Source organism: Podarcis raffonei, chromosome 1 (assembly GCF_027172205.1).
Source record: "Podarcis raffonei isolate rPodRaf1 chromosome 1, rPodRaf1.pri, whole genome shotgun sequence".
NCBI classification, from domain to species: Eukaryota; Metazoa; Chordata; class Lepidosauria; order Squamata; family Lacertidae; genus Podarcis; species Podarcis raffonei.
Genome location: NC_070602.1, coordinates 42,028,064 through 42,055,779, shown reverse-complemented (window position 1 = coordinate 42,055,779; position 27,716 = coordinate 42,028,064). Strand labels below are relative to the sequence as shown.

Below are 27,716 nucleotides of genomic sequence, written 5' to 3'. Positions count from 1 at the left end.
AGATATAATGCATAAGGGAAAAAAGACAGTGAGGAAAGAGTGAAACAAGCAAACAAAGACACCAATTTTTAAAGTTAATTGTTGTTGGCATCAGCATCTGTCTGTCTCAAGATGCAATGAATTGCATCTCTGGTGGTGAAGTCAAACCACTGTGTTAGCAGCACTGAAGTGATCTTCCATGGAGTGCAAGCCTGGGCAGTGTGCGGAGGTCCTGGGCTGCCCAGATGACAAGCTATGGTTAACTTGTTGTCTGTGGAATGTAATTTATTAAATTTGCATACTGCCCTTCATCTGTAGATTTTGGGCAGTTCACAACAAGACCATTGTCATTGTGTTGTGTCAATCAGGCCACTGAACCAAAAGCATATATAATGGGGACTGGAATGCTCTCCGCAGACTGAAAATCATTTTTACCTATGCAGAATAGCAGTCATAGGGAGCCCACTGCTGCTGCTGTAGCCCAGCCGCCCCCCCCATGCTATTTGCTTTAGGAGAGAGTTCCCATTTAGCATCAATATAGGTTTTCTTCCCACTCTAAACAGTAACTACAGGAGCAGAGGTTACACCCCCAGTTGCTATTTACTTAAATAAAAACCCAACCTCACCATTAATTATGTAAACAATTATTATACCTAGTTTTAACTTAAGTCCTGATATTTCAGTTCTTGAATTTTGTTACAGCTCAAACACACTTTTAGTTGTTGTGCCTACTCAAAATAAACTGACAAATAAATAAATACTTTAAAATAAATAAATAAACTGCCAAAGCAAATTGTTGCAAGAGCCACCAGCAGCGTAACATTTCATCCCATTGTAAATCACAAAAAAACCCCAATAGCCTCAGCAACCAGGTGACAAATTCTGAAATCCAAGTGGCTGAATACAGGTGAGCACAACGTAGTTTTATTGAAACGTGTTTACAAGGAGTGGACAGAACAGGCCACGTATTTATAAGAATGCAAGGATAAAGAATTCAAGCTGCCATGAAACGATATTTACAGACATTTTAGCAGCTGTACACAAGGAAGCTTTTAATGTGGCACAGAGAGGTACCTCCAAAGAATAGACGAACTGTACATGTAAGTAAGGCATCTTTTACAAACGCTCTTTTACATGAAGAAATAAATGCAAGCAGTATTTCAACTGTTTATACACCTCAAAGTAAAAGAAGATCAAGCAAGAACTCTCACTTGTGCTTGGGGTGGGGGAGGTTGAAGCAAGGAGGGGTGTAGAAAAACTGGGTGGTTTTAGAAGGGTATTTCCTTTAAATCAGAAGAGGTTCCAGCTTTGCCTAGGGATCACTGAGGAAGAACTGTGAAATGCAGCAGTCAGTTCTTGTCTTAGCTCTCTCAGCAGAGGCACAGTAGACTCGCCTTTTGCGTTTAGAATTCTTTCAAAGAATTTACTCCACAAGTCACTGCCAGCAGACCTAAAACCAGATAGGAAAGCAATTTTCATTCAGAATGTCACACACATGGATGCTTGAGGATTCTTGCTTATATGTCAATCTCTCAATTTTCACTGAAAAGGGTATTTTGAGTCCATAGTTAAGAGTAGATAAAATTATTAAATTTCTAGCCTACAACTTTTAACACAAATTTTAGAACATAATTTACAGTAATACTGTAAACTGTACACTGACTGGATGTGGCAGATTTGAAATTTACTGCAGATCACCTGGGACTAAAAACCAGCTAGCTGCCAGTAACTAATACAGAGCTACAAACTGAAAAACTTGCGCACTCTTTACTGTTTGCTTCATTATGCCATATTGCTTCATTCAGTTTGTTTACCCAAAGGGCAGGCCCAGTTGAAGACAAATAACTCCAAGGAGGTATATATTCACTGCAGCTCTTGCCTCTTGCAATGCACCTTTTACCTGTTAACCAACATTTTTTTTTAAAAAAAAAAAGGGTACTGGTTGTACAAAAACCACACTGTAATAATTTTCACTGGCTAAAAAAGGCAACACCACATTTGCATTCACATGCTTCATTAATTCAAGATATGTACTCAGAGTAGTGGAACAGAATTCAGACTTGCTTATAAGATATGTGCATTGTGTAATGGAATTTGAATTTTAAGTCTGGCTACTAATATTCTGCCACGTTTCAAAAGCAATAGTCTATATACACAGCTCTTTAGAAAGTTAGTTCTTGCTTTAATGCTACAGGCATGCAGAGATCTCCTTTCTTATTTCATAGATAGTATATGCCAAGTATTGACCATCCCTTTAAAATGGAAACTATAGTTGTGCTTAATCCAACAATCTAAACTCTTTCGCACGGAGCGCAATTTGGCAAATATTAGTTGATATTTGGTCACTCAACTTTGTCAGCCTACAGCTTTCTGCTTAAACAGCAGCACTGGAAATCTTTGAGGATATGGTAAAGGTAAAGGGACCCCTGACCATTAGATCCAGTTGTGACCGACTCTGAGGTTGCGGCGCTCATCTTGCTTTATTGGCCGAGGGAGCCGGCGTTTGTCCGCAGACAGCTTCCGGGTCATGTGGCCAGAATGACTAAGCCACTTCTGGCGAACCAGAACAGCACACGGAAACGCCATTTACCTTCCCGCCGGAGCAGTACCTATTTATCTACTTGCACTTTGTGCTTTTGAACTGCTAGGTTGGCAGGAGCTGGGACCAAACAACAGGAGCTCACCCCGTCATGGGGATTTGAACCGCCGATCTTCTGATCGGCAAGTCCTAGGCTCTGCGGTTTAACCCACAGCGCCACCCTTTGAGGACATGGTAACATTCCGTATAAACCTTTGCACAAGAAATCAAATTCTGCATGTGAGAGTTCTGTGGCACTTCAAGTAGGAATGGGGAACCTATGAGCGCTCCAGAAGTGTTGGGCTACAACCCTCATCATCCCTGATCATTGGTCATGCTGGCTGGGGTTGATGTCCAACCACATCTGGAAGGTTACAGCTTCCTCACCCCTGACCTAAAGCATTCCTCCTACCAGCTCTCAAGAAAAACCTCATCCAAGAACCAGGAATGAAACAAGTTGAAACAAAAAGCGTAACAACACCAGCAGCTGCAAACCCCATGTAGTGCAAATGTGATTAGTATCTGTATTTTAGAGAACCAGGCTTGCCTAGACAGAGTGTTAAGTGTTAACTGAAACACCTTAGTCAGTTTTGCCTATCTGGAAATCTTCTATCTACGTAATTTAAGATTCAGTTTAAGAACAGGAACAAGGAGTTCCTGCATACATACACAAACACTTTTGGCAAAGGCATCTCTTTTTCTGCAATATTCTGAACCTTCCAATCAACGTAAGAAAGCGCTGAATATACTGCTCCTTGCAAACCCATCACACCCACACCATGAGCCAGCTCCATGAAGAACTGCTGCTGATGTAAAACTATCTATATTAAGCCCATCTATAAAAGCAGATGGCTATAAAAAGGCAGCTTTGTTCCAACTCTTTAGAACACATAAAGTGCAACAGATTTTCTTCTGCATTGGAACAGACTTAAACAGGAATTGCCAGGATGGTTGACAGCAAAAAGGAAAGGCATCAATTTGCATCAACCATCTATATACCCCCTTGATTCTACTTATGTAGGGGATTAAAAGCAAAATATAATAAAGAGACAGGATAAGTTGATTGGTAAACATTGCACAGCAGACCACTCTCTTGGGCAGCCTTCACCATTCTGATGCCCTATGGATGTTCTGCACTGCAATGCCCATCAGAGTCAGCCAGCCCAGTCTACAAAAAGTTAACATTCCTCCTTCAGAGAAAAGATTGGTATACTACAGATCTAAAACACATATCATTCCATGTCTGAGATAAGTCAGCAGGTGCAAGGTCAGCCAAGTCAGTTTACTATGGCAATGGCCCAGTGCCATCTTTATAAGCAAGGCGAGTCAGTGAGTGCTGTCTATGAGTCGGAGTCTGTGTTATGTCTTGAATTGCTGGAGCAAAGAAATATTTCCTACTTGCATATAGATGTATCTGCAAAGCCTACAAACTGTATGTATACAGCAACGTCCAAAACTGAAGCTTGATCTTCTGTACTGGTTAACAATTTGGGACCTTAAGCTATCTCTATGTGGTGACTAGAACTGGGGGCAACTTCCACCTGGGGGGTATCTCACCTAAGATCTCCAACACATCATCCCTGACCATTGGCCATATTGGCTGAGGCTAAAGGAGTCAGAATCTATCATCTGGAGGGCCACAGGTTCCTCATCCCTGGGTATACGGCATTGGGAAACAGAGAAGCAATGGTGTCACAGCTGATGATGTCTGGCCTCTGACACCTTGGCTTCCAAGCTAAAGATGTTGGCCATTCCTGAACCAGAATGTAGCAGTGGTGTGGATATAAATTTGCTCCAGAAAATCAAACATCAAACTGCTTGAAATTCAGTTGCACAGCTACATTGGTATCCCTTCTCCTCCCTCAAGACCTGTTAGCATCCCTCACCACTTTACAATATAAATAGTTGGGGAATAGGGATCTCCTAACAACTCTTAGCACCCTTAACCACACTTCCCAGTGTTCTTTGGGGAAGCCATTGCTGTTTAAAGTGGTATATTACTTTAACTATACAGTGCAGATGGAGCCTCCAATTTGCTCTGTTCATCAACTGATCAATACATGTAGCCCTAACTCAAACATGCACATACCATTAGCTGGCAGACGTTATCACTTCTACAACTATGAATCAGAACCAGTCAATAGAGGAGATAGAACTAATAGTCTAATACAGGAGATAGAACTAATAGTCTAATACTTACTGAGATAAGTCTCTCATAGTTTTCCAGTGGCCTTTCTCCTGATAAACTTTCATGGGCTCCCCAAACAATATTAGATGTATTGTGTCTGCAATGCCAAGCAAGTCCACCTAAAATCACAACATCATTAGTCAGACTTGGTACTGTCCTCACCTGCAGTTTTAACACCCATCATCATTTAAGTTGCACAGTAAAACAATTTGAAAACTACTCCAGAAATACCATTATCAGCTTCTATGATGTCATTATGGGGTCTTCCAGTAAGTGATGCAAGAATTTTTTTTTAGAAAACAATTCTTACAAATTAAATATAAAAAAGCAAATAGTGGCAATTAGCTGCACATGGGAATAAAACAACAGGAGAAGTAGGCTGCCACCTTCTTTTAGCCAATAGAAGAAATGAAGACTAAAGTGAAAGGGGTGTTCCCATGTAAGAGAGTCTTGCATGGTATGTGCAAACAGCTCCACAAATCCAGACTACATGCCACCTACATAAAAGGTCAACACATCTGATTTTTCATAATGGCCAAGGGCTATCAACAATATTTTTTCTACAGATACATGTATTCACCTGGTGAGGAAGTGATTTATCATCAAGGATCTGTTTCCCGTTCTGGGTCTGAGCTATTGGAAAACTTTTTAGTGAATTCACTGCAGGCTGCAGCTGCAGGTCTAAGCTGTGGGAGAAATCCACTATTTTGAGAGCACTGGTGGTTTCAGCAACAGCGTTCGGATTGCAGATTCTGAGGAAAGATTTGTGGACACAAGTTTCTTGAATGCTCCATTGCACTTGCACTTCGCTATGCTGCTAACTCCCTCTAGTGTTTGTCTTAAGAACTGGTTCTAAAAGGAGTTTACACTAACAGCAAATTCTTCTATTATAGTTCTCAGTGTAGAATTACTGTGGATGAAAAACACGTTTCTGCTCCTTCTCCTTCTGTCCCCTTATTTCCCCGTAAAATCTTCTCCAGAGGTTTGGGAGAAGGAGTTGAAGGAAGAAGTCTCATTGCATTAGTGCAAGTACACTTAACCAACATTAGCTTTTTTCCCTATAAGAACACATCATTACAGACTGTAGAATAATCAGAATCTCATCCTCTGTTGGCATCAACCAGTATAGGACCATTTCTGCTACAATTCCTACGTTTGAAAGCCAACATCCCCAGGGTACTTGTAGAAGTAAGCGCATAGTATAGCTACATATTTATGATCAAGACCATCAAAGGCTACTGAAAGATTCAGCCAGGTCAACAAGCTGCTTAGAAGCCTCAAAAAAAGGTGGAACAAAAATAGAATCTACAAAGCTTTAATTCACTAGCAACAACTTTCTACATTATGATACTGTAATGATACAGTATATTAATAATAATATTAATAAATACTCTGCATATTCTATTTACTCACAGCACTAGTACAAAACAAACATCCGACATTTAAAATTCCAGCCATCTGAACACCTTCTCCTCCCACCCACCCCGATCCAAATGACTTGTATCAATTCAGGATTAACTTTAGAAAGCACAAAGCCCAACGTATGGGGTATGGGAAAGGAGCAGCCAACCTGTCTCCCAAGAATAGTGTCCTTGGATGCAAATTTCCATGGACTATCTCCACTCTGTGTAATTTCTCCACCACTTCTAGAAGATTGTTGACAATCCACGTGACTGCTTCTTGAGGCAGGGTATGAATCATATCCTGAGAAGGAAAGAGCAACATAATCTATTACAGTACTATGCCATCATGGTCCAAGCAGGTACATTTGATCATAGATCAATTATTGGGCTTGAAGAGGGTGATTTTGTCAAAACATAGAAAATAGCAAGCGTAATGTGTATTATAAGGACTCAGAATTGGCTTCCCCTTACTCAACCAAGTGATCACACTGATAAACAAGTCTCTTGTACTTTTCCGCATTTATATGACCAAGACTCTGGATGGATCATTTAAACAGAAACATGTACTTTAAACCATTTAGCACAAGTTATCCTGGAAGCATTTGAGTTCATGCATAAGCATCAGCATTCTACTAGCTGGGGGCAAAGGGATCTGCATTATTAACTATATGACTCGGGAACCACTCAACATTGTAGCAATGTGCTTTGGTACAATTGGGGTTACGGTCATACTCTAGATCAGGGGTAGGCAACCTAAGGCCCTTGGGCAGGATGTGGCCCAATTGCCTTCTCAATCCAGCCCACAGACAGTCCGGGAATCAGCATGTTTTTACATGAGCAGAATGTGTCCTTTTATTTAAAATGCATCTCTGGGTTATTTGTGGGGCATAGGAATTTGTTCATTCCCCCCCCCCCCAAAAAAATTGTCCGGCCCACCACATGGTCTGAGGGACGGTGGACCAGCCCAAAGCTGAAAAAGGTTGCTGACCCCTGCTCTAGATAACAAGCATGGAAAATCTCAAAGTGCCAGAAAACAAGGCCAAGAAGATGCATATATCACCCACACCTTAGGATTGATTCTCACATACAAGTCCTGCTTGGCTTTTTCCTGCACTGTATTGCTTGAAGATGCAAACTGTAAACTCAGGGATTTATTTATGTGGCACCATCCAAGTTGCACATCATACTTGATGCAAATAATGAGGTGACTTTCTGCCCAACCACAGCAGACTTACACTTTAAACAAAGGCAAATGGGAGGTGACGGGAGACGGGGAAGGAACTGAAGGCAGGGCTAAACAGAAGAATACTGTATGCTGTTACTGCAGTTCCTCCAGCTTAGTTATGGTAGGGATATGGGGGACTCCTATAATCACTTGGTGGGGGAAACTAGAGAAAATGGCTTCCAGCTCTGTCTATGCACTGCCTAGTTCATAGTAAACATTTCTTCACACGGTTGTGTCTATGCTCACATGGCCACATGGAGAAGGATAAGTGGAACCAACATTTTCAGACTCATTTTCAATATGCACCTCAACTCTGCCCGTCATACTAGGGTTATCCACACTGACCTGGACAGTAAAATCATTTATCCCCTTGTGCAGAGTCACACAGCCATTGTGATATAAGAAACAAGAGCAGTTTGCATTAAAGCTCTGATCAAACTCAGTGCCTAGACGCTCTTGGAGTTGCAGTGTGATATAGAAGTCCCATGGCAGAGGTTCTGAATGCACCTAAACAGAAGGAAAATAAAAATACCTATAGTTGAAACTGCACCATTGACCTAAATGATTGTTCACACAGAATCCAGATGACTTCTGTGCTGGATGGCAGCCTCTATGCAGCATATTATAATCCTGAGCTGACATGACAGGCCTCACAGCATAACTAGGAAGGCCATTTTTATACTGTCATCTCACCCAACGACATCCATGCTTACAATGTGCTCTAGAATTACTGCCAATACAACTTATATTGGATAACACAGCACAGCTCCACCAAAGCAGTTTGGAAGAGATGTGAATGCAAAGTGGCCCATCCCAACCTAAACATCTTACAGGGAAGTTATAAATGACCTGAAGAAGTGTGCATGGACACAAAAGCTCATACCAATAACAAACTTAGTTCGTCTCTAAGGTGCTCCTGGAAGGAATTTTTTTTATTTTGTTCTGAATTAGAATGTTCTCCTTCATGAAGATGCAAGAATATGGTAAACAAAAAGAGAAATCAAAACACGAGGACTCCTTATTAAAACTTGCAATCTTCATCAAGACTCTCACCCAGCTGAATGAAAAGTAAAGTTATGTTATACTGCTTATTTAAATTGAACTGCTAAAAGCTGTTTTCCACACACCCCACTACCAATAATGTCTGGAACAAGCAAGCCTTCAACAGCATGATAGAGCCCATTCAGAATATTAAATATAAGATAATAACTAGTAAAAACAGCACATGACGGAAATAGTATATCATTTAAACATTAAATAACCCCAAGAAGTCAAGAAAAAAAGAAAAGGAACCAAGGACATTAACCAGAGGTGATCAAGGATAAGACCTTCTCCACTATAAAACCTGGGTTGTTGAAGTCCCTTCCCAAGAAAACTTCAACTGGTATGAAGTCTCAGTTATGGACACCAGGTTAATACAGTTTTATTCTCACATGCTATTAGCTGAACTGAACTTATGATTTTTTATAACTGCTGCTCTTTGGCTAGGCTATGCCCTTACATTTCAAAGTTGGTTTTATGGTGCCTTTCTGCTTTTATGCTGTTGTAAATTTAAGATACTTTATAATATCAACACAGCAACATTTTATTGTGTATTTTTGTTCCTAATTTGGGAGCTACCTTGGAGATTTCAACAAATTGAAAAATGGGGCATCTAGCTATTCAGAACAGAAATAAGAGGGCCCCAACACAAGTCAAGGAAAAATAAGAAGGGGGTTGATAAAAGAGTAGTGAAGATACTGTGGAGTTGGGTGAACTGTAAGGAGGACACTTATATACCTTTATCAAAACTGTATTTGAGTCTTCATCTGCACAGCTGGTTGCTACAGCAGAAAACAGCTTGTCACCTTCACTGATCAGATGCTCCTGAGTGATAGAGTATTTCACACCCCCTGTTGAAACAGAATTTTAAGACTGAAGTAATCATGACCACCACATGTTGAAAACAATCTCTGGAGAGAACATTCTACAATATACCGTATTTTTTGCTCTACAAGACTCACTTTTTCCCTCCTAAAAAGTAAGGGTAAATGTGTGTGCGTCTTATTGTCCATTAAACTTTAATTAGTTTAATGTTAAGTAAACATCCAGTGCGCTTCCAACACCATAAATCTTATCTCAGCAGAGAATTTCGTGCAGCGGTTGAAGAAGGCAGGAGAGTCAGTACCTTTCAATGAAGAATCCTGGAGCAAGCATTTTGGAACTCAGGAAAAAACTTTATTTACAAAAGAAAAACCCTGGCGATAAAGCACACATGCTTTTATCTCCGGCATAAAGAAAACTTTACTCTAAACTTAACTCATATCAGCAAACATGCCCATGGCCACAAACTGAGTCTGCGAGTCAGGTCAATGGGGGGGAAAACACACGGGTGAACTGACTATTTATACAAACTAACTCACATTCCTGGATGCTTAATGACTTCCAGCTGCTCAGTGATTAGAGCGACTTGTTACCTCTTAACCCTTTAGTACCAACACTTATGGAGCGAATGCAGGCTGTGCAGCTATCACAGAAGCCAGAACAGCAAGAGGGATTGCTGCTTTCACTGCGCAGCAATCCCTCTTGCTGTTCTGGCTTCTGAGATTCAGAATTTTTCTTCTTTTTGTTTTCCTCCTCCAAAAACTAGGTGCGTCTTGTGGTCTGGTGCGTCTTATAGAGTGAAAAATACGGTAGATAAAATTTAAGAAAGCTGACTTCTGTTGCCTTTAATGTTTTCAAACCTGAAGTGTGAATCACGGATAAAATCATCCACCCCTTTCTACAAATTTGCAAATAACATGTTTTTCAATCACTGCCTCACAATGGGCAAGAGTCAACTAATGAGTCCCACCAGCATAAGCACTGTGCAAGGACTTCCACTTGCACAATGTGGCTCCCCCCCCCCAAAAAAAGGCTTTGGGGAGGGAAAAGAACCTACAGAACCGCATGTGGAGGAGATTGGGGAGGGGGTCATTACATCTGGCAAGCCAAATGCTTTCCCTGACATAAATTGTCTTACCATGACATCAAATTCCTGCCCAGAATTGACAGGTACTGTCATATATTTTTTAATTAATTCGGACAGCTACAGCTCGCTTTGTTTATCTACTATGTATTTTGGAAAATGGCCCAAGTGTTCTCTACGCCTTTGGATACCTCTTAAGATATTGTAACCAAACTTTGCATTTTGGTTCCTAAGCTCAAAGAGCAGGCTTTTGTCTGCTTGGATACAATTAGACAATTTTGCTTCAAGCTGGAGGCTTCACCTTTCAAAACTGTACTAGTTTTGGTATTTCTTAGAATTTCTGAGCAATGCCAAGTACAAGGCTGCTAGTGTTACATAACAAAATACTAGTTCAAGCAAATAAGTAATCCATTCAAGATACCACAAACTAGGCTTAAGAAATACCGTATTTTTTGCTCCATAAGACACACTTTTTTCCTCCTAAAAAGTAAAGAGAAATGTCTGTGCGTCTTAAGGAGCAAATGTGTGGTTGATTGCTGGCTCCCTTTCTGGCCCCTCCCCCTTGCCCAGGCCTCCATTGTTGAATGTCCTGCAGACGGAGGCTGTTTGTTTCCCCAACGACATGTGACCGGCTGATTAGATTATCTATCTGGAAACTGTAGAAAAGGCTCCCTTTCCTTTCCTAAAGAAGCTGCAGAACTGTGAGTTGAACCCCATAAAAACAGGATTTTTCCCCTTTGCAAAGTAAGCTCAACAACTTTGAGCTGATCCTCAAAATAGGGGGCTTTTCCCCTTTGCAAAAGAAGCTGCACAAATGTGAGCTGACCCCCCCCCCAAAAATGGGGCTTTCCTCCTTTCCTCCTCTAAAAACCAGGTGCGTCTTATGGAGCGAAAACTACAGTATTCATAATACTACAAAGTTTACTGACAACTATTCTTCCACACAGCAGCATTATGAGACCAAGCAAGGTGAACTAGGTGGGAAAATAAAGCATACTGGTTTGAGAGCTTGTGTGTGTGCATTTTTTATATTTCAAATAAAAAGAAATCAGAAACATCATATGCAAACTAGGCTACAGGTTTTAGGCTGCTCAGAAGAATTCTAGCATAACAAAAAAATCTAATCATCTTTACCAATACAAATTTCTTTTCCTAGCTCCATCCAAGGCATAGGCTGAGCCTCCAATTTAAAGTCAGGAGACTTTGTCAACAAGTCTGGAAGGGGTTGCAACAGTTGTTTGCGCTGCTCGGCATTCCACAGCCTGTCAGGAGAGTAATCTAAAACAGGCAAACAAGCAAAACTATCAGTTACAAGTTAGAACTATTGATAAGGACTGCATGGGCATCTCTCCCCATTGAAGATATTAATATTTCGTTTATTTCTTAATACATTCTCAAAATTCAATCATTCAAGCAATTTAAACATTTCTGTTCTAGAATCAGTTCTGCTTTTTCTGCCTTAACACTTAAGATCACTTCTCTTTTAACCTCTGCTTACACTACTAGCTTTAGCTGATTTTTCACTGTCATTTGATAAAGCTGTAGGATACACCCCATACCAAAATACTGTCAATCATTAAGATAAAAATACTTATTGTTCCATTGGTCATTTATCAAGCTAAAGGTAAAAGACCCCTGACGGTTAAGTCCAGCCAAAGGCGACCATGGGGTGCGCTGCTCATCTCACTTTTCAAGCCAAGGGAGCCGGCATTTGTCCACAGCTTTCTGGGTCATGTGGCCAGCATGTCTAAACCACTTCTGCCGCAGCAGAACACTGTGACAGAAGCCAGATAGCATGGAAACACCATTTACCTTCCCACCACAGTGGTACCTTTTTATCTACAGTAGTGCCTCGCAAGACGAAATTAATTCGTTCCGCAAGTTTTTTCTTCTTGCGAGTTTTTCGTCTTGCGAAGCACGGTTTCCCCTAGGAATGCATTGAAAATCAATCAATGCGTTCCTATGGAAACCGCCTTCAGACCAGGTCCGGGGACAGTCTGTCCCCCGACCTCTTCTGAAGGCTGGGGGGGGGGACAAGGGCTTTTCTTCCCACCTCCCACCCCGCAAGCTCCGGGAACAGGAGGGCTTTTTTCCCGCCCGCCAGCATTTTAAAAGCCCCCAGGACAGCATTTTCAGATCGCCCCGGGACAGCGGAGACTTTTCCGCTGTCCCGGGGGCTGTTAAAATGCTGGCGGGCGGCAGCGAACGCTGCGCTGCCGCCCGCCAGCATTTTCAGATCGCCCCGGGACAGCGGAAAAGTCTCCGCTGTCCCGGGGGCTTTTAAAATGCTGGCGGACGGCAGCGAAGCGTTCGCTGCCGCCCGCCAGCATTTGCAGATCGCAGCCATCCGACGGCTGCCGGTGGGGCGGAGAGACCTCCTCCCGCCGCCAGCCTTCGGAGCAGCCTTCCGAAGGCTGGCGGCGGGAGGAGGTCTCTCCGCCCCACCGGCAGCCTTCGGAGCAGCCTTCCGAAGGCTGGCGGCGGGAGGAGGTCTCTCCGCCCCACCGGCAGCCTTCGGAGCAGCCTTCCGAAGGCTGGCGGCGGGAGGAGGTCTCTCCGCCCCGCCGCCAGCCTTCGGAGGAGGTCCGAGGACAGTGGGGAAGACGCGCTGCGCTTCCCCGCTGTCCCGGAGATTTCCCTATGGGCTTTCGTCTTGCGAAGGAAGCCCATAGGGAAATTCGTTTTGCGAAGCGCCTCCAAAACGGAAAACCCTTTCGTCTAGCGGGTTTTTCGTCTTGCGAGGCGTTCGTCTTGCGGGGCACCACTGTACTTGCACTAGTATGCTTTTGAACTGCTAGGTTGGCAGAAAGGTGGGGCAGAGCAACAGGAGCTCACCCCATTGGGTGGATTTGAACTGCAAACCTTCCGATAGACAACCCCAAGAGGCTCAGTGGTTTAGACCACAGCACCACCCACTCCCTATGGTCATTTATAAAGAACCTGGAGGAAGAAAGCAAGTCATCAGCAGCATACTCACTATAGCCATTTTCAACATCACTGACAAGTTCATCAGTTGAGGTATGACCCAACTCCAGCTTCTCTGGGATTTGTTGAAATTTAATGGTGGAGATATGTGTAGGGGAACATGAAGACGCTGAAGATGCTGAAGAAATGGTATCTTCCTGACTTGCCTCCATAATTGGGCTATACATAATTGGGGAAAGATATTAAGATTTGTATCTGACAGATTTATTCAGACTCCCTTGAAAATTCATAATGCAACAGTTTAAGATCATATCACTTTAATGAAAAGAAGTTTAAAAAGCATCATATAAAGCTGGGATGACCAACAGGTCAATCAGGATCGACTGGTCGATCCCCAAGAGGTTGCAATCAATCGCGGGCTCATTTTCCTTTGCTTTTGCCTAAGAGTACCTGGCCCTGGCCCCTCTCCCCTGCCTGGATTTTCTCCTGATATCTGTAACGGAAGATGGAGTTTTTGCTGCGAGGCAAAACGCTTTCACAGTGCTGTTTTGGTGAGCAACTAATCCCATTCCCCCTTAAAAGTCTCCCCCCCCATGGAACCCCAACTAAATGGGCATAAAAAAGTCAACCTTTTACCGTAACCCCCAAAAACCGGGGGTAGATCACTGTCAGATTTTAATTCTGAAAGTAGAGCGCAGTACCTCGGGAGTTGGCCACCCCTGATATAAAGCATAAATAGAAATGAACTAGTTCAATTTTTAAAGAAAATATTAACAGGTGCTTCAATATTCATACCAAACTGTCCTACTTGGAACCTGTTCGGAAGCTATTTCACCCCAGGATTCTGCACAGGATTCTTTTGGGAGTGGACCTCAAGATTGTGCACCCATCACCCATGCTCCTTACCACATTTTTGATACAAACCTGGGGGTGAAATAGCATCAAAGCAGATTGAGTTTTCAGTATCATGAATCCGTTAAAGCTTTCAAAATTTTCGCAGGACCCACAGAAAAAGAAGTTGTTTTTGGAAAAGAATCAGAGAGAGAAAAAGGCAATACAGGCAAAAAAAAAAAAAAAAGATGTATGGGTAATGAGAGCGAAATAGTAAGCAATATAGAAATAGAAATAGAAAGAATGTCTCCATGCTGCAGCTTGCATGGTTGCCAGTAAGCAAAGAAGGCCACTGAAAAATTTGAGCCACCATGGAATACTGAATCATGCAGTTCCTAGTATATGAAGGCAAGGCAGACATGTGTCCCACCCTAGATAAAACCACATGAAGCCCACTGAATCCTCTTCAGGTACCTCAGCTTCTTCGTAGAGAGGGCCTCAGCGTACTGATTTTCACTAAGAATTGTCTGCTGGCTCAGAGATGTAGGCTTAGATTCTGGATGTTCTTCCTTTGGTTTGTCTTCAAGCTTGTCATCAAGCTGATTTCTCTGTTCTGTTATCCCATGGAAAGGGGTTGATGCCAGGTGGGCAGCTCTAACAAAGTCACAGGTGTCTTCAGGATTAGGGCAAAGGGTTTTGTTCTTATGCGAGCTTGTGAGAATTGCATCTTCATTCAACGGTTCAATTCCATTGAGTTCAGCCTAGAGAGAAACACATAATAGCCACCACCAAAAGGTATTATTTGTTTTCAAAAATTTTGTTCAAAAAAAAATATCTACCTGCTGAACAGCATGCAGGTACATCTATGGTAAGAATTTACTTCTGCACCACTTTGCTCATTACCCAGGTAAGAGACCACCTTCTAAATGAAACATGGAACCAGGGAAATTAATTCAAGTCCAGCATCCAGAAGGGACCCAAAGTTTATAGCAGCTATGCAATAGGGCAGACCTCAACTTAACATGGTTATTCTAGCTGAATCACCAGTTACGAAAGTCTGCCACAAGGGGCATCAGTACAAGGGTTTTATAGGCAACACACAAACAGCTAAACATTTGAACATTCTTAAAACAAACATCCTTAGGATGGAGTCTGAATTAGGTACCCATATGTCTTAAGTCAGGGAGTATCAATTTTGGATTTCTCAGGGGACATGCTCTTCTCAGATACTAGTCCTGAAAGCCAGAAGGAATTCTGTGGGTAGGCAAACTAAGACCCGGGGGCCAGATTTGGCCCAATTGCCTTCTAAATCCGGCCCGCGGACGGTCCAGGAATCAGTGTGTTTTTACATGAGTAGAATGTGTGCTTTTATTTAATTTGTGGGGCATAGGAATTTGTTCATTCCACCCCCCCCTTAAAAAAATATAGTCTGGCCCCCCATAAGGTTTGAGGAACAGTGGACCGGCCTCCTGCTGAAAAGGTTTGCTGACCCCTGCACTAGACAAACCAGCCCCTTCACAAAGTCAACTGCAGCAGCTTCAAGAAATAAGAGCTTTACCTTGGGAATGCCTAGGCTACTGAAATCAGAACATTATTATTAAAGTGCGGAAACAGAATTATCTTTAAAACTGTTGAAATTTATCTCTCACACTTATACTCTCATAGGGTTGCTGGAGGCCAGACAAAATTGGTTTAGTGGTCTGACCCAGCTCAGAGTTGTCCCACCCCACCCCCCGCAAGTCTACACTGGTGTGAAACTGATTTAACACAACAGATCCTTCACACATGATGGGTGACATATATTTAAAGGTAAGCAGTGCATACATATGTACACTTTGGTCAATGTGTGAAGTGGTCCTTAGTGACAAGATGCCACAAGTGTTCATGTGTATGCCTTCATTTAAGAGGTAACAGGATATTCTACATAGATCTAAATGACTCTAAGCTATGAAAAACTTACAAATTTTTCAGGGGATATATTTTCCTTGGCAGTTATACTTTCTGAATGTTTGCGAACAGCAAGAACTCGTCTGGAACGTACCACTGGAGGGCCAGTAGAAAGACTAAAGGAAAAAACAAATATATGAACAGGTTGACTTCGAATGCCAATTCATTCCATTCAATAATTTCACCACTTGCATTCATTTTCTTCTGGGTTACAGGATTACAAACATACTGTACAAATACAGCTCTACACGTACATTTTAAAAAAATTATAGGTGGCATAACCCGTATTTTAATAAACTGGTTTTTGTTTATTTGTTTGTGTCCCCCCCCCCCAATTAGGTTTTATTGTAATTTCATTGGTGCTAGCTGCCCTGAGCCTGGCTCTGGCCGGGGAGGGGATAAATAAAATATTATTATTATTAAAGCATAAAGAAAGATCAATGAATTTTCTTGATCATGAAATGGATCCCAACATAGAATGCTTTTAAAACAAATTGAGATCACTATGTCTCCTCCTGAGAAATTAGTTACACACACTTACCTGGTACTCGCATTTTCTGATGCAGATTCCTCAACAAATATAGAAAATGTCAAAGGATTCACTGCAGAAGGAATCTCAAAATCTGTGGAGAGGAGAGCCAATAGACTTTAAAAGCTGTTTGGAATTATTTGAGAATATACTTTTTTCTGAACACATTGCAAAGGTGCAGTGCAATCAGCCAATTCCAGTAGCCCATCTTCACATCAGCTGACCATCTAGCTCACCAGCAAGTTCCACTGTAACAGTGAGGATGAAAACCTATAGCAGGAAGCACATGGTATCCACTAAAGAAGTTCTCAAAGCAACACGTGTGTGAAAGAATGCAACTGTTTCAGCCATTTTACATTCTGTTTGTTGTAAAAGGTTTAGAGCTTTCTGTGCAGGAAGACAAGAAGTTCTTCCTATGACACGACACACAAAAGGAAAATGGCAAGTCTAGCAACTAAAAGGGGGAGAATAAGCAAAGGTAATTAGGGGGAAATGAACACACATAGAATCTACTGTCCTGATTAGTGAAAAGGTTGCAAGACAGAGTAACATGATGAACTCAAACTAGATGTTCTCTTGGCCTAACTTAGGTCACATGCTTACAGTTTTGTGGCTCTCACAGTGGCTAGGAATAGATTTTTTAAAAACAAAATGGGTTTGTTTTTAAAACTGTAAATTATACACTTCTATTAAACAATTTAGATAAACATGCTAGCTCCTACAGTTAATCTACAAAATGTATTTGAGCTAAAGGAGACTTCCTCTTGTCAAATGAGGAACCAACTTTATCATTTTATGTATTTACACTCATTTTCATCTGAGGAAAACAAGTTGTTCTACTGTGACCAGCAACTTTCAAGTTTTCATTTTTGCTTGCTGCTTTGTTTTTGTGAGGGTGAGGATGGATCAAAGCAAAGTAAAGCAGAAAGGAACAATACTGGAAAGAAGAGATGGGTTGCTGACTTCTGTGTGTCCAGGGCCAGACTGCCTTATAGCAAGCCTTCCAAAGCGGTAGGCCCAGAGTCAAAGAGCAAGCAAGGCTTTAGACAATTAAGTATCAGTAATTAGTCAAATATTGGTCACCCAAAAGAGATTAAGCATAAGTAGACATAGGGGTCAAGTGACGGGGGGAACTGAGAAGTAGGGGGAAATGAGAAAGAAAGATTAGAGGCAGTCTCAGATTCTATTCCATCAGGGTAAAGAAAAACCTCAAAAACAAGTAGGCAGACACACACTGCCCATTGCCCCCTCCTGCTGCTCCTCAAATGATTAAAATTAGCCTCAGTCATTTAACAGAGTGTGCATACTGCTTAATTGTAACTAAAACCTCTAAGTGGTTTTATTGAACACATAGGAGAAAAGTCAAGAGACTTCCTTCAAGCAGGAGCCTATGAACAAAACTTACCGCTAGAACTTGATTTCTCGTGTGGAACATTTCCAACCAGATCAAGATTGCTATAAAGAAAGCATTGGATTAAAAAAAAAATACAGGGCACCGTTCAGATCACAAGAGCAGACAATATAGTAAGCCACCCCACACCACTCTGAAACATATTTTGAACTGGCATATCATTTAAATATCTGACAATTTAAAAAAAGAATTTTCTTTTCTCCAGAGCCAACTCCCACTTTACCTTTTCAATGAAAAAACATCTGAAAGGCATTCTTCAACAAATGCTTCATCATCGGCCAGAGAGAGCTGCCTTTCCTTTAAAGGATGCTTCAGAATCTCAGCCTCTGCCTTGTCAGAAGACACACCTGCAGGCTCCTGCTCCACTACTTGCTGAAATAGTTGAAGAGAACAATTTGCTCACAAACCATACTCCAAATTACGTTCCATATGCTCTAGAAAGGCCACTGCAAACAAATAGCCTACCAGAAATTAAGGTGGGATATTACCTGTGCACATGATCTCTGCTTATCATTTCCTTGCTGCTCTCTCCCCATCTTCTCCAACTCCTCAATTTTCCTTTGTAACTCAGCTTTTTTCTGTGCTAAGGCCTGTAGTTCCTCTGTATGAAAGAAGGTAACAAATCACCACATATTCTCCACAATAGAAGCACAGCTAGAAAGACCACGTATAGTCCCAACCCTTTTCCCAGGTTGCCCTGTTGTAGACTTGGGGTGGGAAAGGGACTGCACATCTGAAACAAGGCTCCCAACCAAAAGAAAAGAAAATGGACGCTAGTCCCTTGTCAAGTTTATTTCCTACCACCTGCAACATGCAGTGGAATTCTGTTGTTGACTAAGTTGAAACACATTTCTCAGAGGAGAGGGAAACTGAACTGAAGGCTGCAATGATCCTACACAAACAAGGTTGCTGAACAAGCAAATACTGTAAGGCATTTACACATTGAGTATTCTAGAGTAAAGAGAAAGGGGGAACATACTTTGTTCTTCCTTGACTAACTCACCTTCCATCACTGTTTTTTTGTTTAGAAAGAGGATTGCCCCAAGGCATAGACTTACACAGAAGGGCTTACTAGCAAACAAGGCAGGACACTACAGTGCACTCTGGCCAGCTTAGAAAAATAATCTACAGGACGAGAATTCTTTGAAGAAATAGAGTATTTGATGATGAAAGCATTTCCTTGACTTGTAACATGATCCAAAAGTGCTTTTCAACCAATTTCTTTCTAAGAAACTAGCACAGGCTCTGGAAATCTATACATTTTCTGACTAACATTAAGCAACACTGGAAGATTTTCCTGTATTTGCCCATTTCTAATAGATACCGTCTCTTCTCTTTTTTGCTTTCTGTCGGTAGATTTCAGCTCTGATCTCCTCCAAGGAAAACTCCTCCACTCCAGCATACACTTTCTCTTTACAATACATTGGCTTTTCTTTCTTCTCCTGGCCATCCTGTTGATGGCTTTGCACACGATGTAGGGGATCCTCCTCCTTTCCAGGCTTCCAAGTGCTTAGTACACAGTTTATGCTAGACTCTATTTTACAAGGAGTCCTAAGGAGGGAAGTATGAAGCAAGAGTGAGGATTGGACCAGGTACCTAAGTGCAAACTATTAGGACGAGCTCTCTATCTAATGGGTATGGGATTATGCAATGGAACAAGTAAACAGGGTTGTAATTTTGGTATTTAAAACTGCCAACTATTGATGGGATGCTATGATTCTATACATGACTGTGGCCTGATGGGAAGTCTTGCTTCTAAGCTTCGCTTCTACACGATGCTACACAAACCGTTCTAATACTAAGACATTCATTCACCACCTTAGAATGTTCAGTTCACATTGAGTTCAGGAAAAATATTGTACTTTGACCCGTTCTTAATGCATAGTTGACCACATCTACGGATGAATGCTATATCAATCACTAGTAAAAGTTTAATAAGGAGGTTTTCATGCCTGTCTAGTTCTGTGCTCCCTTTCCCAGCCTTTAATCTATTGGTGATTAATGCCTATATGCAACCTTTGCTTTGTACTTGTGTTAACCAATCAGCAATAAGCACATATGTGGCAATGCTGTAATATTCAATAAAAGAGGCTCCTCGAGACTTGCTCGAGAGATGCCTCCCAGATGACACTCGCTACCTGTCTGTCGTTATTTCAACCCAACAAACTATGTTAACACAAATATCACTGGGAAGTTACTGTCATGTTCAACAAGCAAATGTTTGAAACCAAAAGGAGGAAATGGTGATATGGTATAGCAACATACTCAACTTCATACAAATCAAATTATAAACTAAAATTTTACTATGTGTTCAGGAGCAATTTAAGGGCAAAATCTGTCTTGGTCATCCTGATAAATGCCCTTCTTCGTGAGAGGGACAGGACAAGTGCAACACTTGCTCCTGCTTGATCTCTCAGCAACTCCTGATACTGTTGGTCACAGTATCCTCCTGAACTGTCCCTGTGAGCAGAGGGTTGGTGGCACTTTGTGTTTCAGTGTTCTACTTCAGTTGATGGGGATTATGCACCCATGCCGTTGCAGTTGTTATGTGGGATGCTACAGGGTGCTATTATGTCCCCAGTGCAATTTAATACCTATTTGAAGCAGCTAGGAACACTCATTAGGAGTATAAGCTGATGACATCCAGCTCTTTCTCTGCAACATTTGAATCAGGAGAGGGTGTGACTGTTTTGAACTGGTCCTGGATGCAGTGATGAGCTAGGTGCAGACCAGCAAGTTGAAACAGAATTCTGTTAAGAGGAAGACTCTGTGGGCAAGTGGTTCCCAGCTCCAGGCACTCCCTCAGAAATAACAGGGGGTGTTTGCGGGGTGGTGGTGGTGTTCTAGAACTATCCTTGTCAATGAAAGCCAACGTAACTTCTAGGGAAAGGAACATCAATCAATATAAGTTGCTACACCAACCATGTCCTTTTCTGGACAGGGATAACTTGCCATTGTGATTCAAGCATTGATAACATCACAGTTGGGTAACTGATCCAGGAGCTGTGGCTGTTGCAGAATGCTGTGGTCAAGTTGTGATTATACCAGAAGGAATTGCATCAGAAGTCAACTGCCTACTGGGCCATGTTCAAAGTCTTGTTACTAACACATGAGAGCCCTCAACAACTTGGGGTCAGATTACCTGTGATACTGCCTGTGCCTTTATAAACCTATAAACTCATTTATTTCCCTATACGATCATTTAATCATAGCACTCTACAGAATATCACTGAGTGGGTGTGTTACCCAGGTTCAGGCATTTTCCTGCTATTTGTCCTGCATCCCTTTACCATGCATGAAGCATCATCAGTCGCTTTCGACATCTTGTAAAGACATACTTTTGTCCTGGCCTTCCCTAACCCATAAGATTGAACATTAGTTAATACTGAGTTTGTTTTTATTATACAAAGGCATAAAACCTACATTGTTTGTTGTTGTGCAGACTCTTCAACATATGGAGTAAAGCTGGGGACTACAGCAGGGGAGACAGTAGCAGAATCCAAATTGTTCCGAGGACGCTAAAGGGAAAGAAAACCAGTATCAGTATGTTCACATATGACCACACCAGTCTGTCACAGTGGCCTTTTAGATACTTCCATCAGAAAAAGGGAACCCTGACCGTTAAGTCCAGTCATGAACAATTCTAGGGTTGCGGCGCTCATCTCGCTTTACCGGCCAAGGGAACCGGCGTTTGTCCGCAGACAGCTTCCGGGTCATGTGGCCAGCATGACTAAGCTGCTTCTGGTGAACCAGAGCAGCGCACAGAAACGCCATTTACCTCCCCACCGGAGCAGTACCTATTTATCTACTTGCACTTTGATGTGCTTTCGAACTGCTAGGTTGGCAGGAGCTTCCATCAGATAGCCCTTTACAAAAAAAAGTGCACCATGTCAGCCCTGCGAGCATTCCTTAAGAGTACCTAAATATAAAATCTGGGAAGCAATATCACTAGAGACTGAAATTTCTTCTTCATTAGTTCATTATAGTAAGATAAATCAAAGCTAAATACAAGGCAAGAGCCTTTTCTGTCCCTGTGTAGAACCCACTACTTTGAAGTTAAAACCATGACTTCAACCTTCTGATCCAAGCCACAAAGTATACCTTGGGTTTTGCCTCCTATAGAACAAATTTCTTTTCCCCACATTTCCTCTTATGCAAAACAATGCACAGAACACATTTCTCGTTCAAGGATGAATGGCAAAGCGTTTATATATCCCATCTAAGGCCTAGAGAGTGAATAACCAGGAGCTGCAGACTCTCCAGAAACCCAAGAGGTATCCCACACTCAAGGTTAAAACATCAGATGCTACCTGGTTTATGCATGCTAACCAGTGCTGCATGAAAAAGGATTGCAAGATAGATTTAACTACCAGGACATTAAGACAGGAAATACTCAGACCAAAAACTTTGAATGGTCTGAAATAGTCAGAGAGAGAAGAGCTTTAGTTTTAGACTGAGCCCAAGATTAACATTAAGAAAGCAAAAGTGAATTCCCCACACTCAAAATAAGCATTTACTTTTGAAAGATATTCCTACATAGGCACCCATTATGTTCCAACTGTAGTGGGAAGATTCACCCTTTTTCCTTACCCTGCCTGTGTTCCAAGGTCCTGCCTGCAGTTCATTCTCTTTAGCCTTTACTGCTGGCGGTACAACCCATGGCTGTGGTACAAGTGCAGGAACCTCAGCTCTAGGAGCTACAACTCTGTTCTCATCAAATATGGCAAAGCCTGGGCGATGTGATGCTTGCTGAGATGAATTATGGAGTCCCTGTTCTTGGCTTGGAACTAGAAGATGACACTGAGGTTAAAGGTAAGTGTTCATTGTTCACATGTGAGACTTATTGTTTCTAACATAGACAAGCTCCACTTACGCTTCAAAGCATTTCCTACACGGCTGATTGGCGCTTTCACCATTTTCTTTCCTCTTCCCTTCAGTTCTGCCAGTGTAGCTCTTTGGGGTTCAGAAGCAAGAGCACCCAACTCCTCTTCCCCATCAGCATCTTCTAGATCTTGCAAGGCCTGTCGGGACACACGGGCCTGGAACTGCCTAGACACAGAAGTAGCAAGTTCTTTGCAGTGTAAACGACATTTCTAGGGGTTTTTTTGGGGGGGGGATTGCTTTCCGTATTCCCACAGGCCCAGTCTCTCTTGTGATAGGTTACCTGTGATGGGACTCTAGTTTATCTAAAGGCTCAGCTTTGAACTGCAACCCATCCTGGAATATCAAGTCAGCTTTCTGGTAATTCCCTCTTGCCTCAAGTTCCTCGGCCCAAGTGATGTAGAGTTGTGCCAGGGATTTGCCTATACCTTGGCTGTACATATAGCTATATAGGTCCAGCGGTTCACTACAACAGCTACCCTGCAAAATGCAATAGAAAAGTAAGGCTTTGTTGTATCAAAAGGGGGAGGTACAAATGTTCTTTTTCAGAGCAATTCTAGACTTCATCAACTTGGAATGCTCTGCAGCAATATGGAACAAAACAAAGCACACTTCTAGTCCTTGGGGTCTCAGAGACATTGGACTATGGGAGAATGAAGTATTCTTTAAGCTGTTCACTCTCATTCTGTGATAAGCATGATCACCAGGATACTAAACAGTGCTCAGTCTGACCTGTGCTCAACATTCAAACTAGCCCTCATCAAAACATGAGAAGCAATTTTAAATTCAAATCATTAGCCCTTAGTCTTTTCTTTTTTTGGCTTATTTGTTATTCTAATATTTTTATTTTTTGTAAGCTGCTTAGAGGTTTTATTGTAATCAAGTAGAAATTAATACGGTTATATTTACATATGGTTAAAACAATGTTTCTAAAGCAAGAAACATGCTTAGTTTTTAGATAATTCACACATGACATAGCAAGCATCCCTTCCTGGATGGAGAGAGAGGAAGAATGCTTCTTAAGAATCTACTCGGCACCTACAGATTTTTAAGAGATCACCATATCCCTTATATAGTGTGGGAGTTTCTCCTAAAGGTCCCAAAGAGATCAGAAGCCTGCTCCACAGTAATTAGGAGCAGGGCTTTCAGTGTATCTGCTCCTGTTCTGTGGAGCAGCATTCCTATTGAGATATGGCAGGTGATCACTATCTATTACACTTTCAAGAAACAATTGAAGGCAATTTTATTCTGACAAGCTTCCCCAGTTGAGTCAAGAAGTCCCTGCCATGGGCATCTCCTTATTTTCCAATTCACCTGCTGTTATTTTTTGTACTGTTCTTCAGCCATTTTTATTATATTGTGCGCATTGCCTTGAGACATATTTCAAAGGTGATTAACAATCAACAACAAATGTATAATATATATAAACTACCTGCTTAATCAGGGCTCCTTCTCAGTTTATTATTACATTTTATAGTTGCTTAGCATCTAGCCTGTCTCATGGCATTGTCATCAGTTTTGAAATGTACGGTTTTGATATTGTAATAGATACAGTACAATAGATATGTCTTATTAGTATTAAACTCTTTTGGAAAACTAAGTAAGTCCAAACATGATACAGTTGGATGATTCAGAGGAGAGGATCAACTAGGTAAAGGTTAGATTCCGCCCCCCAATGAAATCTAACTTTTTTGCTGTGGCGCATGTGTCATTTCAGCATGGGCAAGAATTAGCCAGTGCAAATGAATGCACACATCTTCCCATAAATGGAGACAGTTCATGAGAAAACTCATGAAGTACAATAACTTCTGTGATGGAATAAGAAAGTCAACGAAACTTATTGATGTTCAGAGCATAAAGTAACCTACTACAGTCTGACAAGGCTTAGAGCTCAGCAAGCTGGAACAGAATACACATGAGAAAATTCAAATAATATATCTATCACTCACAAATTTAAGCCAGAGACTGAGATAGCGGGGGTCTTGGTAATATCTCTGCTGCTCATTCAGTGCTTTAACAGCTCTCTCCAAAACAGCAGAAAGGTTGCTCTCTTTACCACCTTGAGGAAAGGTTTGCTCTGTCCATTTAATATACCTAGAGATATCAGAACAATGATGAGCACAAGGAAATGACACCTCTATTTGAGAATTGCCCATGTTCTCATTTTATTATTTTAAGTTTTTTATCCAAAGATCATCTGAAAACCTCAGGATATAAATACAAAATAAATAAAACAGAAGAACAAATAACAACCCCCCCCACAACAAACCAATAATGCCCCCCTTCACAAAAGCTTACCTGTCCCAGACATCCAGTGGATCATCTCCATTATAAAAGCGAATTTCAGATTCAAATTCCCTGAAATTAAAGTAATCAGTACTTAAGTAGCTAGAAATATATATTTACTATTTCTTAGCATAATTTAAAAATTAGCATCAGAGGTTTTTTCTCAGTTAAGTCTACTTTTCCTCACTATATACAAAGTATTTGATTAGCAAGATACCACATTTTGGAAAATTCTTTTTCAAAAGGTAGTAAAGATTCCAGGTTTATAATAGTGACTAGCTTGTTTGAAATACTATTTTGAGGAGAACAGACAATGTTTTACTTGACTAACTTGTGCTGTTTGGATCTCAGGTAGCAGGGCTAGGAAAATTCAGATCAAAAGTCACTGAAAGTTGAAGGAGACAATACTGAACTAGATTGACCAATGGTCTGAATGAATACAAGATAGCTTCTTATAGCTGGCTTATAGTAGCCTATGTAAATATGAGGTTCCTGGATCCAGCGCAGATTCAATTGCTGGAATAGCCAGGCCAGCCTGGTAATGGCCCTATGGATCCTTAAGAGAACAAAGAGAGTGACTGCGCCAGAGGGGAAATGGGTGGGCCTCCTTTAACTGTTAGAAAGAAAAAATGCCAAAGTTAGGAGTCATGTAAGCCCAAAGCTGGAAGAAAAGATGCAGGCTGCAAAGGCAGAGAGGCGGCCATGTTTTATTTCTATTTGAATCTAAGGCCACTTAAAAACAAAGACCTTAAAGCAGTGGTTTCCAAAAGGTGTGGCACCCTGGGGTGCCTTGAATGATGGTCAGGGGTGCCTTGGGCAACACTGGCCTCCATTCCTCTTTCCTTCCCTGCCTCCTCTGATACCCTTTCATGTCTCTGTCTCCCAAAGGCTTGCATGGCTGTTTGTTGCAGCAGCCCTGGCTACAAGCTCCTCAGGTGAATGTGGTGCCTCTGGGGCTGGCCAGGGAGTGTTGGTTGCCAGGAGCTGAGGTAGCCTCTGAGTAAGCAAGCAAGTGCGTGAGGAAGCCCAGCCAGCCAGTCCACCAGCCTTTGCTGTTGGGAATGGACAGATAAATGGGAGGCCAGGCAGGCAGGCGCTGCACTGGACTTTCTTGTGCTTAATTGTGCAATGCCTGTCTAGGAGCTGAGTGCCCGGTGCTGAAGGAGAGCCTTTCTGCCATGCAGGCCCAGTAGCACCCAATGCTGCCAATTAATGTAAGGTGCTGGCCTCACGTTCTCCTTTGGCCACTCTCCGTTGAGCCACTAAGGCTGAGAGCATCCTCTTCCCAGGCCCCTGTGGGGTGGCATGAGGAGGAATTTCTCTTTGGGGCAGGGGGGGCAGCTCAGAGACCAGGGGCAGCAGCCCAGAAGACTCCCAAGGAGAAGGAAGAGGAGAGGGTGGGAGGCTGAGGGAACTGCTGACATAACTGGGCTCCTGAGCCCCACAGGGGTGTCACAGAAAGAATGTAGTTGGTCAAGGGAGCAGTGGACTCAAAAAGGTTGAAAACCTCTGCCTTAATGGATAGAGAGACAAACAAACCATACTATGCTCACCGCTTTTGCTGCTGGATGGCTGTATGGCTGGAAACATCCAGCTGAGCCAGAGCTTCCTGTAGGGTAGCCATCACTCGTCCTTGCCTAAGAGGTTGCACATTCTCCTTGCTCAGCTCCCACTCACTCCCATCCGAAGACATGGTAAACTGTATTTTATGCACACAAGGCAACAGTGCCTAGGTGCACGACTCCAGGATTACAAACCCTAGTGATAAAGAGAAATGAAAACAATGAGGATATTTGTGTGGAATGAAAGCAGGAATTCAGCTTGTTGGTATATTTCCTAGCAACCTGACAGTATACTTTTGCAGGCCACCCCAATCTGAGTGGTGCAAGATTCCAGGGGTTCCAGGTGCTTACCCTGGGTTCATGTTTCCTCAGAATGGGGACCAGAGAGACAGTCTTTAGGATATATGGCTTATTTATTTACACACATATATACAACCTGAGCTTACGGTGGAGGGGCTCACAGCATTAACACCCCAGAGGATATTGCTTCTCCCATAGCCACAGCCTTGGATTCCAGCAGTAATCGGGCATGTCTCTCCCTTACAGGCTTCCGCCTGCTACCTGCTTCTAGCTCACCCTTTCTCACACACAACTCTCCACTGTCTACTTGCGTGTCGCAACTGCAAGCAAGCAAAAACGTGGGAGGAGAAAGAAGCGTGTAGGTTCTTACGCTCTTGCCATTCCCTTCGCGGGAGCAAACGGGTTAGCAAGAACCTCGCCCCTCCCTAGCGCCGTATTTGTCCACCGGCTTAAGCGCGCTTAAGAACTGGCTCTCCACGCCAAAAACAAACGAACAGAGAGAAAGCAGAGACTCGCCACCCTTCGGCTTCCCTGCCCCGCAGAAGAACCGGCTCAGCTAAAGGAAAAGCAGAGCGACAACCGCTCACCTCAGCCTCTCGCACGGCCTGGGCCCGGGGGGGAGGAGGCGCCTTCCGAGGGAAGCTGCTTCTCCGGGCTCCAGCTCCGAACTCTCGAGGCTCCTCAGCAAGTCTCTCCGTCCACGTTCAAATATTAACCGCCGGAC

At 42.4% G+C, this 27,716-nt stretch overlaps 1 protein-coding gene across 2 annotated transcripts; it reads right to left on the bottom strand.

Annotated features, from left to right (window-relative positions):
• Nucleotides 1-881: 881 nt before the first annotated feature.
• On the bottom strand, nucleotides 882-27,716 carry BUB1B (BUB1 mitotic checkpoint serine/threonine kinase B). Of its 2 annotated transcripts, XM_053382174.1 has the most exons (23): nucleotides 27,580-27,715; nucleotides 26,684-26,888; nucleotides 25,143-25,202; nucleotides 24,794-24,938; nucleotides 23,128-23,324; nucleotides 22,837-23,012; nucleotides 22,554-22,750; nucleotides 21,387-21,481; nucleotides 19,288-19,514; nucleotides 18,452-18,564; nucleotides 18,187-18,335; nucleotides 17,958-18,007; nucleotides 16,565-16,646; nucleotides 16,037-16,139; nucleotides 14,551-14,837; nucleotides 13,298-13,464; nucleotides 11,455-11,598; nucleotides 9,153-9,265; nucleotides 7,719-7,880; nucleotides 6,316-6,449; nucleotides 5,326-5,497; nucleotides 4,758-4,864; nucleotides 882-1,429 (listed from the first exon to the last, which is right to left on the bottom strand). In XM_053382174.1, exons 2-23 carry the CDS (start codon nucleotides 26,821-26,823, stop codon nucleotides 1,270-1,272), a joined length of 3,180 nt encoding a protein of 1,059 aa, XP_053238149.1. In that variant the 5' UTR covers nucleotides 26,824-26,888; nucleotides 27,580-27,715; the 3' UTR covers nucleotides 882-1,269. The 2 variants fall into 2 exon arrangements, with proteins under 2 accessions (XP_053238149.1, XP_053238160.1); XM_053382185.1 differs by lacking the exons at nucleotides 882-1,429; nucleotides 4,758-4,864; nucleotides 5,326-5,497 and adding an exon at nucleotides 5,510-6,021 and having other exon boundaries at nucleotides 27,580-27,716.